The sequence below is a fragment of the Rhinolophus sinicus genome, linkage group LG02 (assembly GCF_036562045.2).
Source record: "Rhinolophus sinicus isolate RSC01 linkage group LG02, ASM3656204v1, whole genome shotgun sequence".
Classification (NCBI taxonomy): Eukaryota; Metazoa; Chordata; class Mammalia; order Chiroptera; family Rhinolophidae; genus Rhinolophus; species Rhinolophus sinicus.
In genome coordinates, this window is record NC_133752.1 from 89,239,409 (window position 1) to 89,258,793 (window position 19,385).

General features: G+C 44.6%; 1 protein-coding gene across 1 annotated transcript in view; it reads right to left on the minus strand.

Annotated features, from left to right (window-relative positions):
• FAM171A1 (family with sequence similarity 171 member A1) overlaps positions 1-18,709 on the minus strand; it is a 117,589-nt gene extending 98,880 nt beyond the window's left edge. Inside the window, exon 1 of the mRNA XM_074324797.1 lies at positions 18,574-18,709. Coding sequence (XP_074180898.1) covers positions 18,574-18,670 — 97 coding nt within the window. The 5' untranslated portion in view covers positions 18,671-18,709. The remainder of the gene's footprint in view (positions 1-18,573) is intronic.
• Between the last annotated feature and the right edge of the window lie 676 nt (positions 18,710-19,385).

The following is a 19,385-nucleotide window of genomic DNA, read 5'->3' on the forward strand; positions in this document are numbered from 1 at the left end:
GGCCCACCGACCAGAAGCACGGCTAAGAGATGCAGCATCTTAGGGACCACATGAGACCCACTGAAGCAGAATCCACGTTGAACGAGACCCGCAAGGGACTCGTATCCAGGTGGAAGTTTGGGAAGCAGTGGTTAGGACAGCAAGCCCGGCGGGCTTTCTATGGGGCTGCCCCCCACCCAAGGCAATCTGGAGACCAGGCAAGTTATCAAGTACTACTTTCATTATATTACATTTCACTTTATAACATTTTTCAGTTTTATTTACCTTTTCTCTGGAGTAACAGCTGTTTCCCGTTTCTTTATCCATAAGCCTAAATTTTCAAAGTCATTTGGCTTCATGGTACCATCTAAAGAAATGTCCACTTTAAATTATGTACATAAACAGGGTAGGAGAAAATGGAAAATATTTTTCAAGTTCAGTGTTAGGTATGATAATAGGTAATTTTTTTTTTCTTTTTCTTTTGTGACAACTGTTAACTGGCTCATTTGCAAACCGGTGTTTTCACAGCAAACTGGGAAGTGACTTAGCGCATTATCTGGAAAGATGACACGGAATGAGGACCACATGGAAGGGGCCGGGGTGGCGCCATAGAAAGCGCAGAACAAGACCGCAGGCACACAGACTGGTGTCCTACAACAGGCCCAGGTGCATCTGCTTCCACCTGGAACAGCAGTCCCGCTAACTGCATCCCCTGCACTGTAAACTCTGGAAGAGCGGGGCTCATCCTGTATGACCTGACAGACAGGAGGAGGTCTACGATGAGCCGCGAAGCAGTAAGCGAATACACGAACAGCCCTTAAACCCCGGTTCCTCCTCCATCCCTCTGCCCTTTGCCCTTTCCATCCCTGCAAAGGCAAGAGCATGAAAGAAACCTTCACTCCACTCCCGATGCCAAGATGCCTCTCCCACCGGAGACGTCTCCACCGTGGCTTCCAGGAGGCCCACAGACAGGAGAGGCTTTTTCTCTCTGAGAACTAAATCGCTCCCACCCGCGCACGGCAGTGATTGGCACCCGCTTATCTCTAATACACTGTTAGGACACTTGTAGGACTTGGAAAGATCAACGCTGTACATTCAACAACATTTACCTATGCTAAGATCTGGGTATAAGTGGTTATTTTCAACAGTTTTTCAGAGTCTCTTTCTTCTGCGGCTGAAATGGACTTGACAGAGGTTGAACTTTCTGTACCATGTTGGTTGCTGTGATGTGGACACTTTTCATTCACCCAAATGAAAAAGCAAGAACAAGAACGAGGGAAGAAAGTCAAGGAGATCGGTCACGACGACGGCGAATTGTGTTCTAAATAAATGACGTGAGATTCACGACGACGGCGAATTGTGTTCTAAATAAATGACGTGAGATTGGTCGAGGAGGCTCGGGTTGGGGAAAGCTCTGCTGGGAAAGCCAGACCCTTTAATGTCGGAACATCTGGTTGAAGATTAACCAACCAAGCAGAATAAATGGGAAAAGAGGCTTGATAGGAATTTAGGCGAGGACGATAGATCAGACGTAGCTACCGGGTCACAGACTGAGAACAACACCCACAAGTCATTACGCCCCAGTGGTCTGAGCAAGCTCAGCGACTTCACTGATAATTTTGCAAAGAGAGAGAGAGAGAGAGAGAGAGAGAGAGAGAGAGAGGAACGAAGGAAGGAAGAAAGGAAGAAAGGAAGGGAGAAAGAAAGACGTAAAAGAAGCTCTTTTTTTCCCCAAATGCTTTAAAAATAAACTCGGGAGGCTCGGTGGTGGGTGATGTCATTATTCTCTTATGCCCCCAAAGCTACAATTCCCGTGGGAGGGGGTGTGCTGCAGGAAGCACCTTCCTCCCCTTCTCTGCATGATTAATTCTTCGCCTTCAAACCCCAGCTCCAAAGCCCTGTTAGCCTCCCCCACTGCCCGGTAGTCATTCCCGCCTCTGCACCCCTACACGCTTTGCTTGACAGCGCTTTTTGTTTATCAGTGCTTCCCCCACAGAAGCCTGAGTTCCTGAAGAGCGGGGGCTGGGTCTTAATTATCTCTGGAGCCCCGCAACTTGGAAGCCGAGGATGTGACTGATCGTGCCTGCTTTCCTTATAAACATGTGAGCCGTGCTTGTGGGCAGCTTCACTGCGGCCCAGGAGCTGGGTGGCTCCGATTGGAGTCCTGTGCAGAAATCAGGCCTGAAGCAATCAGTGTGACCGCCTGAAGCAACCGACAGGCACGCTGAAAGGAGGAGGAGGACGCGTGTGGATTTCCACTGCCACGCGGCATCAGCACAGGACTTCAAGCCGCAATGGTTTTTTTTCATGCCTAAAAAGGAATCTCTCCAAAATACCTCTCAGGGTTATGAGGAGCAAAACAGGTAATGGATCTGAAAGCACTTGACAATCTATAATGGATCATACAAATTTGAGATAATAATATCAACATTGCAGTGGTGAGAGGTACGAAAAGCAGAGACTCTTTGTTGGACTTGTGTGTGCAGATGGTTGGATACATGGGGGATGGATGGATGGATGGATGGATGGATGGATGGATGGATGGATGGATAAAGAAGGTCTCCTCAGCCATGAAGCAGCTAACGGGAAGATAAGGTTAGAAAGTGTCTAACTTCAACTCTTGGCAGTCCACTCTCTTCTGTAAACATCTTAAAGATTCTGAGTTTAGAAATGGGCAGGTAAGAGGAAGGAAAGCCCAATGAACAAAATGTTATCTAACCAGGGCACATAAACAATACCCCTGGTCCGGAAGGTAGTAACTCCTTTTGCATGTTTACTTAGCATTTATGTAGGTAATTTAACATGAATTGATTTAGAATGCATGTTTAATATTTTATGCGACATCTAATAGATTTCCATCAAAACATCGAAAAAATATCATTATAGGCAATGATTTTATTTTTAAAGTTGAAGAGGCAAATGGGGTTCAAGATGATAAAAAGACAAACTGTTTCAAACAGTAGTGGGTAAGTACACAATAGGCACCTTTTATCAATGTTAACTCCAACGAAAAACCTAAGTTACAGCAAAAAATCAATTCTAAAGAAACTACAAAGTGTGCGCTAAAAAACAGTTTAATAGTGTGCTCTGCTATGAGGTGAGGGAGCTAAAGGATCACTTTCCGAGTTTCATATCGCTAGGCCGTCTGTAAGTTTATAGGAAAGGGGAAAATACATGCATGCAAGTGTATGCCCTGTGTGCCCAGGGAAGTCTTCTAGGAAGGAGAGACTTTATTTCGCTGCAGCCATACTGGTAACATTTGGACAATCCCCAGACTTAGGGTGCCTGGAGAGCAAAGCCACCTTTTAAAAGGGCTCCCTGTGCTCAAGCAGATGGGCTGTAAATTTGACCAGACTGCAGTCACTTGTCCTCCACCCTCACCAGTTGAATGCATTCACTTTTCTCTCCCTTTCCCACATGCTCTATCACACACTCAGAAACATGTGCAGCAGATGGCAGGTAACAAAGAAAGACTGATCAGCCGAGCAAGAAGTGGAAAACCTTGTTCTGAAGGAGGCAGCTAAAAACCAATCACCTCCAACCAGTGATTAGATGGGAATATGTAAAATAATCAAATGATATTAAACACAAGTAACTTATTCTGTGCCATTTTTTAATTCATTTAAAAAAAATTTTTTTTTTACATTTTTATTGGGGAAGGGGAACAGGACTTTATTGGGGAACAGTGTGTACTTCCAGGACTTTTTTCCAAGTCAAGTTGTTGACCTTTCAGTCTTAGTTGTGGAGGGCACAACTCAGCTCCAGGTCCAGTTGCCGTTGCTAGTTGCAGGGGGCAGAGCCCACCATCCCTTGTAGGAGTCAAGGAATGAAACCGGCAACCTTGTGGTTGAGAGCCCACTGGCCCATGTGGGAATCGAACCGTCAGCCTTCGGTGTTAGGAGCACGGAGCTCCAACCGCCTGAGCCACCGGGCCGGCCCCTCTATGCCATTCTTAAGAAGCAGATAATGGTTTTGTGTATTACAATATTTGGAATAACACACTTACATTTATCTTATGCTATTCTGTTTTCCTAGCTCAGAATAACCACAGATTTCCTTAATATATATATTTAAAAAATCGATACAATAATAGAGTGACCAACAAGTCCCAGAAGATGACTTTCTGTCACATTAAACACAGAATAAATGTAGGGCTCTGAGGTTCCACCTTCAGGAATCGGACTGAACAAATGTATCTCATGAGCAGTAAAGCAGGAAAATGTTCTAAATTTGCAACAAACAAATAAACAAAAACACCTGTCCTTTTATAAAATCTCTATTTTAATATAAAGAACAGAGGGCTATTTATACTACTACTTCTGTCTGTGTAGAAGTCCAGAGACGTCAGATAAAGGGTCTGGGAGAAGTATGTCCAGTAAAAAGGTAACTATCTGAGCCACGTGGTGACTCAGAATTCATGTTAGCGTCACCGGCCATTGCCCTCGTCAAGCCACTTCAGGTGTGTGCCTTCTGAGCAGGAAGGTAGAGTGGAAATGAATCGGAAAGAGCCACCCCTGTCAGCATGAGCACACCTCACCTGCCAGGCCATCTGTGTTCATGGAACCACAGCAGTGACAAAACCCTGCCACATGTGTGTTCTGTCTCCCACTGCTCCTAGGAGCTCAGCACAAGAATTAGAGGGCAGTGGCCTTCAGTGGCAACGAACCTGGCAACTGTCTCCTTACTAGTCTTAGGAAGAGGCCTGGGGAAATACTGTGTCTAACACATCAGTTCTTTTTCCACCAGCACCTCACATAAAGAGAAACTGAGCGGGGAGCAACTGCTGAAACAGCACCACTGACCAATCAGAAATGCTGTCATTATCTTTTGTTCTACAACAGGTATTGCTACTCAAATACTCCTATCACTAAAACTTGCCAACAGCCAGTGCGTTAATGGCACAAGCAGAAGAAATAAGGAGACAATCATACATCTTGTCTCAATTTCCAAATGGTATGTATGTCCAGTCTTTAGGGCAGCTTTGTAAGTCTCAAAGAACTTTTCTTTTTTTTCTTTTTTTTTTACAGTAGACCATCTCCTGGTGTGCTCAACACAGACTTGAATTTTCTGCCTTCCGTAATTGATGTTTAGAACTTTATCATGTTTTTGAAAAGGCTATTAGAATATTTAGAGGAATTAACTCAATACACTCATGACTCAAAGGGGTTAATGAAATGTCCCAAGTAACTTCTAGAAGCTTCTTAGTCCTTAAGAGATTCTGGCACTTGTTTGAGTGTATCAACTCTGGCACCTTCCAGTTGGCATATACATTTTGGTTTTCTTTAAGGAGAACAGACATTGCAACGGTCCTATACAGCCTGTAGCTGTGCACCAGTAGTATGCAAATATTAGACTCTGAAAGGGTTATTTTTATTTCCTCTTCCTTTCCCATTCCTTCTCCACCTTCTCCACACATGCACAAGAATACATCACACATCATGGCTTATCTGCTATGTGATAAAGTGGTTCTACCTGATCAGGTAGGATATTCAGTAAGGAAACAATGTGATTGACTATATTAAAGAAAAACAAAAGTCTGCACTAAAACATTGTTGTAAAAAACAAACATACTGGTGAAACCTCAATTTTGATTTCTAAAAGTGTTGCAACACTCTTCAAAAACCAAAGCCATTTATAGCTGACAAGTAAAATGTATGCACTATATTGTCTGTCTGTCTGTCTGTCTGTCTGTCTGTCTATCATCCATCCATACATACATAAATCTGCCCACCAAAATGGCTAACATTAAAAAGACTAACACCACCACACGTTGATGAGAACGTGGAGTAATAGAAATTCTCACATATTTTTTGGTGAGAGCATAGAAAGATACAACCAATTTGGAAAAAGTTCTAGCAGTTTCTTATGAAACTAAACATTCACCTACCCTATCAGCCAGAAATGCCTCTCCTCAGTGTTTTCCCAAGAGCAATGACAACATATGTCTGCAGAACAACTGTAAAAATGTTCATAGCAGCTATATTGACAATAGCCAAACACCTGAAAAACCTGTGTGTGTATCAGTAGGAGAACAGATAAAGTGTAGAACAGCCATACCATGGAATACTATTCGGAATTAAGAAGAAACAATCTACTGATAAAGGCAACAAATGGATGGATCTCAAAAAACATCATGATGAACGAAAGCAGCTAGAGTATATGCTGTATGGTTCCATTTATATCAAGTTCTAGAACAGGTGAAAAAAATAATCTATGGTGGGAAAAAGTCAGAATAGTGGTTGCCCCTAAGGGGTAGAAAGGGGTTTACAGACAAGGGGCACGAACCAAGTTTCTGGAATGATAGCAATCTTCTGTATCATGATGGGATTTGGGGTTGCACAGATGCATGCATGTCAACACAAGATTTGTATATTTCCTTGTATGTAAATTTTCCTATGAGAAAAAAATCGTAAACAAATATTAAATACTAATTAATGACATGTATGCTGCAGTATTTGAAGAGCACTGACATCTGAGACATATTTTAAAATACATCAAAAAATAAGATGGATTAATGGATAGATAAAGGGATGAATAAATTACAGATAAGTATAATAATAAAGCAGGTTTAGTAAAATGTTAGTTTTAGAATGTAAGTGGTAGGTATGGGTATTCACTGTAAAATTCTTTCTCTTCTTTTATATGGTGGAACATTCTCATGAAATAAGTCAGAAAAAATTAATAACATAATAACATCATTTAAAAAATTATTTTTGGGATCACTGCATCAGCAAAGAGGAACTAACCAGCTTTTATTTTTTTTTAAGCGTGAGAAAGATTAAACTTCTGCAAGTTCAAATACCAAATAAATACAAGGAAGTATATTTCACACTTACTTCAGAGTCAATAAAGCCCTTGTTTGATGCCAAAAGGGGAGAGCAAGGGCATCTCATTATGCCTTACATGTCCAAATGGACAGTTTTACAAAGAACCACTTCCTTCCCTCGCCCCAACTCTCCAATGGATGGGTTCGAACAAGTTTCTCTTGTTATATAAACAGTTGGCAAATTATTAATGGACTTGAAACACAAGCCAGAAGATTCCTCCACTCCCAGCTGGCTGTAACCCTCAATCCCACCCAGTTCCATCAGACCTCCCTCAAGCTCATTGGAGCTACTTGTGCAAGCTTCTTAACCCTCTGCACCTCCGCACGCTGCGGCACCACGCACAGAGCTGTGCTTAGGAGCTCTCGCTCAGCAAATAACTGTTCAAGGTTGCTTTCCATGGTTCAAAGGCAAACGGGGGCCGCACGAGTGGGCATTTTTGTCTTTCTGCGTAAAAACGTCCAGGCCCACTAAGAACCCCCTTTTTATGTTGGTAAAACGCCATGATTAAAATTGCGTGAAGTTATAAATTTAACCCTCCAAGTCATAAAGCTGCCCAGTCTGAGGGTGAAGTCCAGGCAGCTTGGTGCCACACAGGTAGACTCTGCCACTTACTGTATGACTTCGGGAGAGTGGTGTAACCTCTCTGAGCCTCACATGCCTCCTCTATAATGTGAGACGGATATTTACACCTCACAGGATTGATGTGAGGATTAAGTAAAATAATCCATTCAGGTACTTAGCATTGCGCCCGGCACGAAGTGACGTGCCCAAAACACGTTAGCTAATCGTTATTTTTTTCACGTCTAGGTGAATGAAGCTGAGAGTGCCTGTCACAATTATACTGATTTAACATTAAGGGTAACAGAGACACCATTAATATTTACCATTCAAAAATGTAGTAAGTCACAGTCATCGAAATGAACTTCATTTCCAGGTTCTCGGGGTCAAAATACAAAACCTCAGGACCACTTCAAATACAGCATCTGGTACTGCATAGCTGCCTTACGTCTTCCTTGCATGTGAGTCCCTAGAATTTAGAGTTTAGTCCATAGAGTCCAGATCTAAAGTCTCAGGGCAGGAAGGGGCAGAGAAAGCACTGATCCAAACGCTTCTCAGGACTACCTGAGAGGACACCCTCGCAGTTCTCTTCCCTGTTTTCCTCAGTCTCCCTGATGGGAGTAGATGTGCCCATTGGAGCCCAAGTGACCCCTTACTCTACATTACAGCTGCAGCAGGCAAAATGAGCCCCCAAAGACGTCCACGCCCCCTGGAACCTGTGAATACATTAAATGGCAAAATGGACTGCAGAGGTAACTCAAGTTGTAGACTTTAAAATAGGGAGATTTTCCTGGATTATCCAGAAGGTCCAGTCTAATCACATGAACCCTTAAGTGCAGAGAACGTTCTCAGGTTGTAGTCAGAGACAAGGCACAGGGAGATATACAAGAGACGTGATGGGTGAGGATAACGTGCTGTTGCTGTCTTGGTAATGGAAGGGACAAGGGGACAAAGAACACAGGTGGCCTTAAGGAGCCTTAAGAAGGTGGCCTTAAGAAGAAAGGTCCCCACTGACAGCCCGCAAAGAAACAGGGACCTTGGCCCTCCATCGGCAAGGATTGAATTCTGACAACTTGGGTGAGTCTGGAAGTGAATTCTTCCCCGGAACCTCCAAAAAGGAGCATGGCCCTGCTGAACCTTCATTTTGGTCTTGTGAGACCTCAGCAGAAACTCAGCTTTGCTCAAACTTCCCACTCATTGAAAACGATGGGGCAACAACGGTGCTGCTTCAAAGCTGCTATATTTGGGGTCATTTGTGAAGGCAGCAATAGAAAACTAATGCAATGGCCCTTAAAATATTTGAGGTTCCCTAAACGGTCTCCCTGTATCTTTTTTAGTCTAGATCACACATTCTCTGGGATGGACCATCTTTAATAAACAGGGCTGGGAAGCTACTTATTCGTCTGCCTGACTTTTAAAAATGACAACAATGTGCGTGGAGTTCCTCCAGCTGATGAACCCGGTTCAGCTCTTCTGGGGCTGAACCTGTGAGGACCAAGGAGAAGGTGCTGCTAGAAGGGCTGCGTAAACACAGGGGCCTGTAGCTCCAGCCCAGCACTCACGAACGTCCTGGATGGATAATTTGAGGCCAAGAGACCTGATTTGAAGCTCTCCTTTGATGTGCTGGGGAGGGTCAATCAACCTTCAATTTGGTATCTAGAACCAAACACAATCCTTCGGCAGGACACAACAGGATTACCTCCTAACCTGCTTTCTAGAAACCATGCGTTCATTAGGACAGCCTAAGCTCACCCCAGCAATTTGGGTAACCAAGTCACACTCTCTACGCACTTTTTACCTAACGCATCTTGTAGTTACCTAAAAGGTCCAAGTCTTTTCCTTATTGATTAAAAACAGAGGTTTCTTCCTTTCTATTCTGTAATTTTGTTAACTTTAACCCACATTTACTGCCCTCAGAGTTTTTGTTTTTACTCTAAATTTTGCAACCCCATGCTATAGACTGAATGCTGGTATCCCCCCAAAATTCATACGTTGAAACTTAATCTTTCATGTTATCATATTTGAAGGTGGTGTCTTGGGAGGTGATTGTGTCATGAGTGGGGGGCCCTCGTGAATGGGATTAGTGCCCTTAATAAGAAGAGAGCCCACAGGGAGCTCCCTCGCCCCTTCTATGTGAGGCCACAGCAGAAAGATGGTGTCTGTGAAGCAGGATGTAGACCCTGACCAGACAGTAATCTGCCAGCACCTTGACCGTGGACCTCCCAGCCTTCAATCCTGGGAGAAATAAATTTCTGTGTTTTCTATGCCACCCAGTCTCTGGTATTCTGTTATAACAGCCTGAATGGACTAAGACACCCCCTTTCACTTTTATCTCATGAGGAACGTATGATCAATTTCCCAGCAATGTACTCATCCAAATTCCTGATAAAATATTATTAACAATAAACTATAAATTATAAATGACTAATAATCAAATAATTAAGTTAATAAGCAAAAAAATAATAAAATGTTAATATTAAAATATTAAGACCCAAGTTACATGTGCTTTAATTATTTCTGTTAAGATAAATTTCCATTAGAAAATGCTTCTTGCTGACCCTTCTCTCTGAAAGGAGATACAAGCGATAACTGGTGCAAAGAAACCAAACCACAAACACATTCCAATCCTACCAGTATAAAGAGAAAGAGACTGAACCTCATCCACTGAGACTTTGCTACTAATTACTGTTTTGAAATCGTAAGTCTTACTCATCTGAGTCACCTTATGGGTTCAAGATAGCTTTCATGAGTGTTCAACATCTTTAATTCAGCTCAGTCAAAATTGCATTAAAAATTACATTACAGGCCAGCCCGGTGGCTCAGGCGGTTAGAGCTCCATGCTCCTAACTCCGAAGGCTGCCGGTTCGATTCCCACATGGGCCAGTGGGCTCTCAACCACAAGGTTGCCAGTTCAATTCCTCGAGTCCCGCAAGGGATGGTGGGCAGCATCCCCTGCAACTAAAATTGAACACAGCACCTTGAGCTGAACTGCCGCTGAGCTCCCGGATGGCTCGGTTGGTTGGAATGTGTCCTCTCAACCACAAGGTTGCCAGTTCGACTCCCGCAAGGGATGGTGGGCTGTGCCCCCTGCAACTAGCAACGACAACTGAACCTCGAGCTGAGCTGCGCCCTCCACAACTAAGACTGAAAGGACAACAACTTGACTTGGAAAAAATAGGCCTGGAAGTACACACTGTTCCCCAATAAAGTCCTGTTCCCCTTCCCCTCCAAAAAAAATTACATTATAAATCTTTACCTCAATATGAATTTAATATTTTTTCTATTTAAATTCCAATCTCAAAAAATAAGTCTAAGCAAATGAAATGTTCGTCTGACTTGGAAATAGTCTTTCTTTCCTACACTAAAATTATGCTTCTCTATCCCTGTGGGTTACAGCATAAAACAAAATAGTAAAACAAACCGATCTTTTATAAACTCAGTACTCACTTCCAAGGTATCTTTTCCTAAGCCAGCTTTTCCTACGCCATTTACTATTTCCCACAATTCCAAAAGATACTGCCAGTTCTGATATTTGAGTATGTGTTTCTATGTTTTATATAAAAGGGTTCGAAAGATTTGACGAACATATTAAATTCATATTTGATCATCATATCTTCCCATGAAATTTAAGTAAAATGAGCTTTAACCAATTGTTTCTGTAATTATTATTCAGAGCGTCAACCGACATCGGAAATCACCATAGAACCAATATTTTCCAATCCACGCAGTAACTGCTTAAATATCTGATCACTAAGAGGACATCTCTTACAACTTCAGAAGCAATGGGCTGAATGCTTATGCTCTATGGAATAAAACTTCCTATGTCCACTATGGATAAATCCTTGGAATAGCCAGAAATAAACATCACAGACATCTGACAGCTGGACTTTAGTCATTCATGTGTTCGTGGGTTTTATCTTACTCAAGAAAACTCTTGCCTAATTACAGTGATGTCCTTCTGACTTTATGAATTTATTTTTCCATTTATTTTCCAATTGGATTGTAAAATATCATAGGGTATGAACTTTTAAATACAGAAAAGTATATTGGCGCCCTCCACGGCACCCCTTTTTGTCTAATAAGTATTTAGCATATTGCCTTCATATAGCAGATGCTCAATATTTAGGATTCCAAGAGCAGAAAAAAGGGACAAAGCTGTAGGTAAAGGGAAGTGAGGATGTATAACAGTTATTCAGGGAACAATGGGTGGAATGTTCTAGCTGGAAAAGATGATTTAAACTGGTGAAGTTTAGGAGATAAAGTTGGAATAGGCATAGGAGAAAAGGCAGGAAGATTGTAAAGGCCACACTTAGTAATTTAGACATACTTTGAGTAACATGAAAATATTAAATGTTTTTCTGCAGGAAAGAAACATGAATAAAATGGTGTTTAAAGAGGGACATCATGGGAGAAAGCTTGAATTGAAAGAACAAACTAAAACAGAAAGGGGCCGGGGGGCCGGATGGCTCAGTTGGTTAGAGCGTGACCTCTTAACAATAAGCTTGCTGGTTCTATCCCCGCATCCCGCATGGGATGATGGGCTGTGCCCCCTGCAACTAGATTGAAAATGGCAACTGGATGTGGAGCTGAGCTGCGCCCTCCACAACTAGATTGAAGGACAACAACTTGGAGCTGATGGGCCCTGGAGTAACACACTGTTCCCCAATATTCCCCAATTAAAGAGAGAGAGAGAGCAAGAGAGAGAGAGATGCTGTCTTCAACATCTACCTTACGCCCTGAGGACTAAGGTACGCGGGCTAAGGTATGCGTGATAGCGAAAATGAAGAGAACTGAATAAATGAATGTTTACGAGGTATGCTGGGAAGGCATGCATGATACCTTAACATGTGGTAAGGTCTTCAGCCGTAAAACAACTGAGTGATTCCCTCCATTATTTATTTACCTCTTTGGCCAAAGCCCTGAAATAGAGAAGGTTCAAGCTTCTCTCCAGTCTTGGATTCATGTCCTTGGGAAGAGAATCGAGCAGGATACTTCCTTCTCCTTCTCCTTCTCCCGGCCCATGAGGTTTGAGTCCCACATTAGACCACTGTATTGCCAGTGACCCCTTCAGCTGCTGTTCTGGGACCTGCCCAAGTCTCACATACCTTTCCTGTCTGGATTACACTGAGCTTAAATCTTTCGCTCCCAGTGAGACGGAAAGTGCACAAGACCAAGCAGTTTCACTCTTCCTGTGTTCCTAATAGGTGTGGTGTCAAGGACGACCCAGGAGTTTCCGCAGCTTCTGCCCTCTGCCTGCACCGGAGGGTGTGCAGTTGTTCCTGTGGGCCTGGCCAGGTGCTGGTGGGGCCCATCTGCCTAGGAGAGGCAGAGATCAGAGGGCGTGTGCTGAGCCTCCGAGAGGCCACTCCGAGTTGGGGGCAGGTTCCCTACCATTTCACCAGATGAAGGCATTGGGGCCTATGGTGACATCCAATCACAACACTCTTTTACCTCATTTAGTACCAACAGATGTTTCACCAAAAATTAGAGCAAAGCTTCAAAGCAAGCAAGCAAGCTTTCTAAAAGTGGCTCTTGGCAGGGGCTGAGGCGCTCCACAGTCTCCCTGTCGCTGTGAATAATCCCAACTCTGGAAGGAACACAGACGACTCACCACACATCGCTTTTAAATAAAAGTCACAGCTCACTGATCTCATCTGCAAAAATAGAAGTACGTATTTTGGAGCTTGTGGTAAGGGTCCTCAAGGACCCCCAACGTGGCTCCATTTTGGCAGAATTTTGTTGAAAAAGATGCAGAAGTTCCATGTTCTTCTCTAGCTGTTAGCTTCAGTGGCTTGGTCCCAAACCATAGTCCACACTCGACCACTACCCTAACCTCACAGGTGCACCTCTTTTCCCAGTTCTCAGGTCTGTATGAGTTTTCTATTGTGACGATAACAAATCCCCATAACATCGTGGCTTTAAATAACATGGAATGACGATTTTATAGTTTTGGAGCTCAGAAGCCCCAAATCAGCATCATTGGGCTAAAAGTGAAGACGTTCGCAAGGCAGCACTCCTTCTGGAAGCTCCAGGGAGTGGGGTCCATTTCCTCTCCTTTTCCAGCTTCTAGAAGCCGCTCTCATTCCTTGGCTCATGGCCTTTCCTCCACTTTCACAGCCATCCCTGAGGCACCTGTAACCTCTCTCTGACTCTGAGTCTCCGCTTCTATGGTCCCACTGTCTCTGCCTCTGCCTCCCACTCGTAAAGTTCCTTGTGATTATGCTGAATAATCCAGAATGAATAATCCAGAACAATCTTCCCAGCTCAAGCCCCTTAACTTAACCAGTTCTGCAAAGTCCCTGTTGCTGTGTAAAGTAATATATTCACAGGTTCCAGGGATTGGGATTCGGGCATGGACAGCATTGGGGGGCATTTTTCTAGCTGCCACAAGGTCTGTGTGGCTCGAAAGCACCCTTCTCTCAGGTCACCTCACTTCTCTCAGCCTGGGTTACCTCGTCTCCATAACAAGGAGTATCAACTTGACCTCCAAGACCCTTCTGATACTATATAAGTACATCTACCTTGATTTCTGAGACATCTATAGAAATGTGCTACATAACTGCACCTGTAAGATTACCGACTACACAGATTATAAAGTAGAGAAAGGACACCCAGATTTCAAGTCTCGTTGACAGAGAACTTAAGGTGTGCTGGGCCGGAGAAGGAGGTTGAAAGATGAGGAGTTTGATATAAATTGATAGAGCTAGGATACAAGGTCAAGGAAAGAGAAAAGGTGGGGTCATTCACATAAAAGTGTCTAATGAACACAACCTGTAAGGATTAATAAATTCTATAAGGAGTATATAAAGGAAAAAGGGTAGATATTTTCAGACTAACTAGAATCTGAGAGGAAGAGGAGATGGCAAATCATTTCAAGCAGAGGCTTGATCACAGGAAGGTGGAATCTTCTTAAATACGCTGACGGAACTGTTTACTTTCAGGGAAATTATTATAAACTACTTTCTAAAGAGATTGACTGTGTCAAATTTGACCTATTTACAAATTCCATTTTACAAAAATAATGCTTTTTTTTAAATGTAGGGCATACTATTGGTTCATATTGCAGACTTTCTTTTTAAAAGCTATTATTTCATATAATTAATTGGCATATTAGAGTGCTGATGCTTAATTTTAAAAATATGTTCGGTTCCATGTTTGCTGGACCTGAACAATTTAGGTAGGGCTGTAGTCTGTAAAAGTTCTGAAGACATATTTGGTGATATCAAAAGAAAATGACTTGTATGTAATATTTCTCTATAACTTGATCAAACTACAACAGCTTTATTGAAGTATATTGTAATTTCCATTAAACACATTTCACAAAAGGTACAAAAGGTAGTTATCACAGGACAAATTCTTCCAACTAGATTTCTGAAAAAAATTTTATCCAATTTTTCCTTCAGTATACAGCATTGTACATGTACGCTGGTGTCTGTCCAACTTATTTCCATGTGCTTTTCTAGTAAGCAGTGTGTACTAAAATTACTAAATTAGTATTTCTTAACAATAAGAAAGATGTACAGTTAGATTTACAGAGCTATCATCACTAATTTGTTCAAAATGAAGAGTTAACTAAAACTTAGAAAGTACTTTCATTTTGCAAGCTATTAGTTTAGAAATCTAGGCAATGGCTTCTTTTGGTTAGGATTTTTCAGCTGATAAAATACAAACTTTCTTTGCTGTAAATCACAACATATTATAAGACAAGTACAAACAGGATACAAAAATAATTCATAAAGTCCTTTCCAGGACTTTGCCAGAAATTCCCTAAGCTTTGCTGTCACTTCCGCATAGGGCTGTCACACCTGGCTTGCGATGACGCCCAGCCACCTCTGCAGTCCAGGTCCCACAGTTTCCCAGGATGTGAGCCCATGAGTTTTATTTAGATGATATGTTCTTAATATAATGTCAGCACAAGTCAGCTTTGTTGGCTGACCCCCCTGCTATCTTATATGGCTTTATGGTCTTTCAACTGATCAATGTTCCAATAATGGAAATTTGAGTTTGGCAAAGAACAGACCTCTCAGAGCGGAGACAGCCAACCATTCACCTCAAATGCTATGGTAGATTGTAGCGTCTCTGAGATGAACCAAAAGTTAACACACCATTGCAAAATTAGATAATGAGCAGCAAAGTCAAGATCATACAATAGAAGTCTGCGTATGAAGTCCTTACTTAGCTCTGACTTTCTTTTGGCACATGAAGAGTGCTGGGCTTCAAAAGTACCTCCCTGTAGAGTACATCTGCACAATTTACTGCTCTTCAAGGAGAGCCCCCCGCCCCCACCAAGCCAGCCTCAATGCACAGTTTGTGAGAGATGGAGAAAGTGAAAATTAGTCAATACTTTGGAATAACAGTTTCTGTAAAATTTCCGGAAAAAAAAAAAAAAGGTACTATAAACACTTTAGAGCAACTTAGATGAAACACTTAATAAAAACATTCCATCATGATCTAGAGCTAGTTCAAATCCATGATTAGTACAGCCTCTCTGTGACAACTAACTGTTGACTGGGAAATCCCTTTGCTGATTCAAAGCAGCTACAGTAAGAAGAGAGAATCTGAGGCCAAACCTTAAATCTTATCTTGAATATATAAACAGCAAAGTAATGCCAAAAAGTTTTGCAAGATGTCCTCGGATGAGGTACCAAAGATTCATTTAATAAAGAGGGTGTCATTCAGTCCCAAGAATCGAATTGGAACCGTACGGTATGTGATCTGTGTGTTCCAGGTCTCTAAATTTTCCCCAAGTAATTCTAAGACCTCTTGGTGCACAATGTACACGCACAAGCATGTTCAAAGTATGTTTCAAGTAAGTTTCAACAGTAAGAGCAAAACTCTTACAAATGAGGTTTCAGGGAAGGTGAACATTGAAGTTTTCTTCTTAAAATGCGAGCTAAGAACGATGACTGCGTGTTGCACTACAGGATACGCACTAGCTGTCTTCAACCCTTCACCCACGTAGCACTGATCATGTGCAAAACAATCTACAAACTGCTGTGGAAAATGCAAAGTGAAATCAGATGTAGCATTTATCTTCATCCCGAATGTGATCCAAGAGAGTAGAGAAGACATGAATTTAAAAACTGTTACAAAGTATCAAGATGGTTTGAAGAACTCAGTGGGGCCAATGAAGGAGACCTTAGAATGTCAAAGGAGGTATTGCTCATTCCCATAAAAATGATACTATCTTAAAATCCAGATACCAGATAGTGAGACCCTGACTTCTGCTAGCGCTCCTGGGTTCAACTCTTTAAAAAGCCATCCTTATCCAATCAAGGAAGTAACCTAGGCGGAAAAATATTCCAAGATAGGTCTTCCACTCAAATCTTCCCTTACATTAAGATTCTCTTAGCCATGGCATAAATATCTTCACAGGTTGATCATTTCTCTCCCACTTCACAGGACATCCCACTTCTGAGAGTTGAGTTACCTGATCTGATTTTTAGCAGCGAGATCTCTGTAAAATGTGGTCTCTGACATAAACCTAGTCAGTTTTTTCATGACTTTTTTTTTTCCCCAGTTAAGGCCAACTAACCCTTCCCCTACTAAACAAGTGCATGAACTTAACATTTCTATATATTGCGTTTCAAGTGCAAAACAAAGAATTCAACCAGTTCTTTGGAATTAATGGCCCCCCTTGAAACGCAAATATCATTCATTAAAACAGCTGATTTAAAGAGCAAAGAGGATAAGAATGAAAGAGGCTACAATTCAACACTGATGATCTAATATCCTAAACATTCATTTCCTATATGAAGAAACACATGGGTCTTTTTGAACCTCGTCAATGTCCGCCCTTCCATGATATACATTACCAAATTTATACACAATTCATAACGCTCATATTATACCACAGCTATAGAAAAAGCAATGCATGAAAGAGATGCCAGGAAATGGTACAGCAAGGCGTGGATCTGAAAGCCTTTCATTTGGCATGTAGGTAACAAATTAAACCCAGCAGACCGTGGGAAGAACGTTCTTCCCTGTCACAACGTCAGGGGTGGAACGCCATCCAGGTTCCCTGTTGCCCTATTTGTTATAAGGGAAGATGGTTAGCGTGAGGATGGGGGTAAGGCAAGGTCTGAGCAAAAGGAAGGTGGATGGAGCGCTCCTAGTTCATTCCGTCTGCAGGGCTGACTTCACAGGACACATACCTTCCTGCAAGGAAAGAACATGGGAAAGGAGGCTGGGGGCGGTGTGGGGGGCAGTGGGGTGTCCAGGGCTGCAGGGGGAACTGAGAGGCCCGCAGCGGTGTCCTGTGGGGATGCTGATGCCCCTCTGCTGAGGCCTCACTCGCCCTTTTGAAAAGGCCGGCAACAGAGAAGCACTCGATTTTGCCCCCACAAACGCGTGCAAAGGAAGCTGTGGGGGTCATTCCCAAATAAATCCGTATTTTAAAAACAAAAGACAGGCTCGTGGCCATTCTCAGAAGTGACCACGTTACTCGCAGGGATAGAAAGCAGATTTGCAGAGGCCAAAGATTAGACAAAAGGCAAGAGCTGGCGACAGACAGACCTGGAAATGATTTTTCTTTTTTTTTTAAAGTGATTAGGGCCTCCTAGTTCCAGTTCTTTCTCGCCTTCCGGGGGTGATTCCTGGGCCGTTGAGCAAATCCCGTAAGGCCCGGAGAAGACGTCGGATAGAGAAGAGGAGGAGGAGACCCCGAAACTTTCCCGAACTAACGTAAGCTGGTGGCGGGCAGCGGCCGCGGACCTCGGGGTTCCGGGATGCAAGGGGCACCCCAGGGACGGCGGCCACCCCTTCTGCCACCACAACAAAAGGGCCAAGCGCAGCCTCCGCGCCGCAGCTTTTAGGACCTGAACCCACAGATGGGAGCGGGCGGCGGTGACCCCGGGCCCGCCCCTGTGGCCGGGGCGAAGGAGGAGATGGAACCGCGTGTCAGTGTCACTGCATAAAGGAAAGGACCTTTGGATGCATCCGAACGCGCCATCCCAAGCAGCAAAGCTGGTGCCACCCGCACCCCCACCGGTCCCCCGCCTCTCGGGAGCATCTGCTCCGGGCCCCTCGGAGTCCCAGGGCGGCGCCGCCTCCTCCGGAGCGCGGCGCGGGGGCTGCAGGCCCGACTCCGGCGGCCGCGACACAATGCGGCCCGAGAGCCTCCCCGCCGCCGCCGCCTCTGCGGCAGGCCCGTGGCCCACACAAAAGCTCGCCCGCCGGGCCTCGCCACCCGGCTCCGCCGCGCACCCACCTTGAGCCCCGGCACCCGGCTCCCGCAGCGTCTTGGTCACCGCCTTCCAGACGTGGCAGCCCAGCAGGCAGAGCAGGAGCGCCGCCGACCTGCTCATCTCCGCGCCGCGGGGCCCCGGCCGGCTCGGCCTCGCCGACCCCCGGGATGGAGCGGCGCGTCAGGGGCGGCCGGCCGCCGCGCCAGCCTCCATGTCGCCTGGCTCCGCGCGCGCCGGGCCCACCGCCCGATTGGCCGCGCCCCCGTCCGGCGCGGCGCCGGGCTCCGCAGCCCCCGGCCGCTCCCTCCTCCGCACACCCGGGTGGGTTCCCTGAAGCGCCGCCGCCGCGATCCCGCCCACCCTTTAACCCCTTCGCGTCCCTCTCCGCCCGCAAGCTGCGCCCAGTTCCCGGGCCCGGGTGCCACCTGGCGGCGGCCGTGCCGCGGCGCGGGGGGCAGGAGGCGCCCGAGCCCCACTTCTGCCGCGCGGCGACGCCCCTTGCTTCCCGCCCTCGCTCCAGCGAGCAGCCCCCAGAGCAGGGAGCGAGATCTTTGCCACCCGGGCGTCCCCCGATTCCCGGTTGCTTAGGAGGAAAAAACACCAGTCTTTCAGGGTTGAGGCCTTCACACCTGGCTAACAGGGTCCTCAGGAGGCATTTCTGACCCAGGGTGTGACCCGCCCGGGTTTCCTCAGTGTAAGCCATCCTGCAGCTATTTTTGTCCCAATCCACCTATGCTCCCAAGTAGATTTGACACCCAACCTGAAGGTCCGCGGGAACCGAATCCGAAGCCTGTAGAAACTGTGTGTAGCAGCCCCTCGGTGCCTGCGTGTTGAC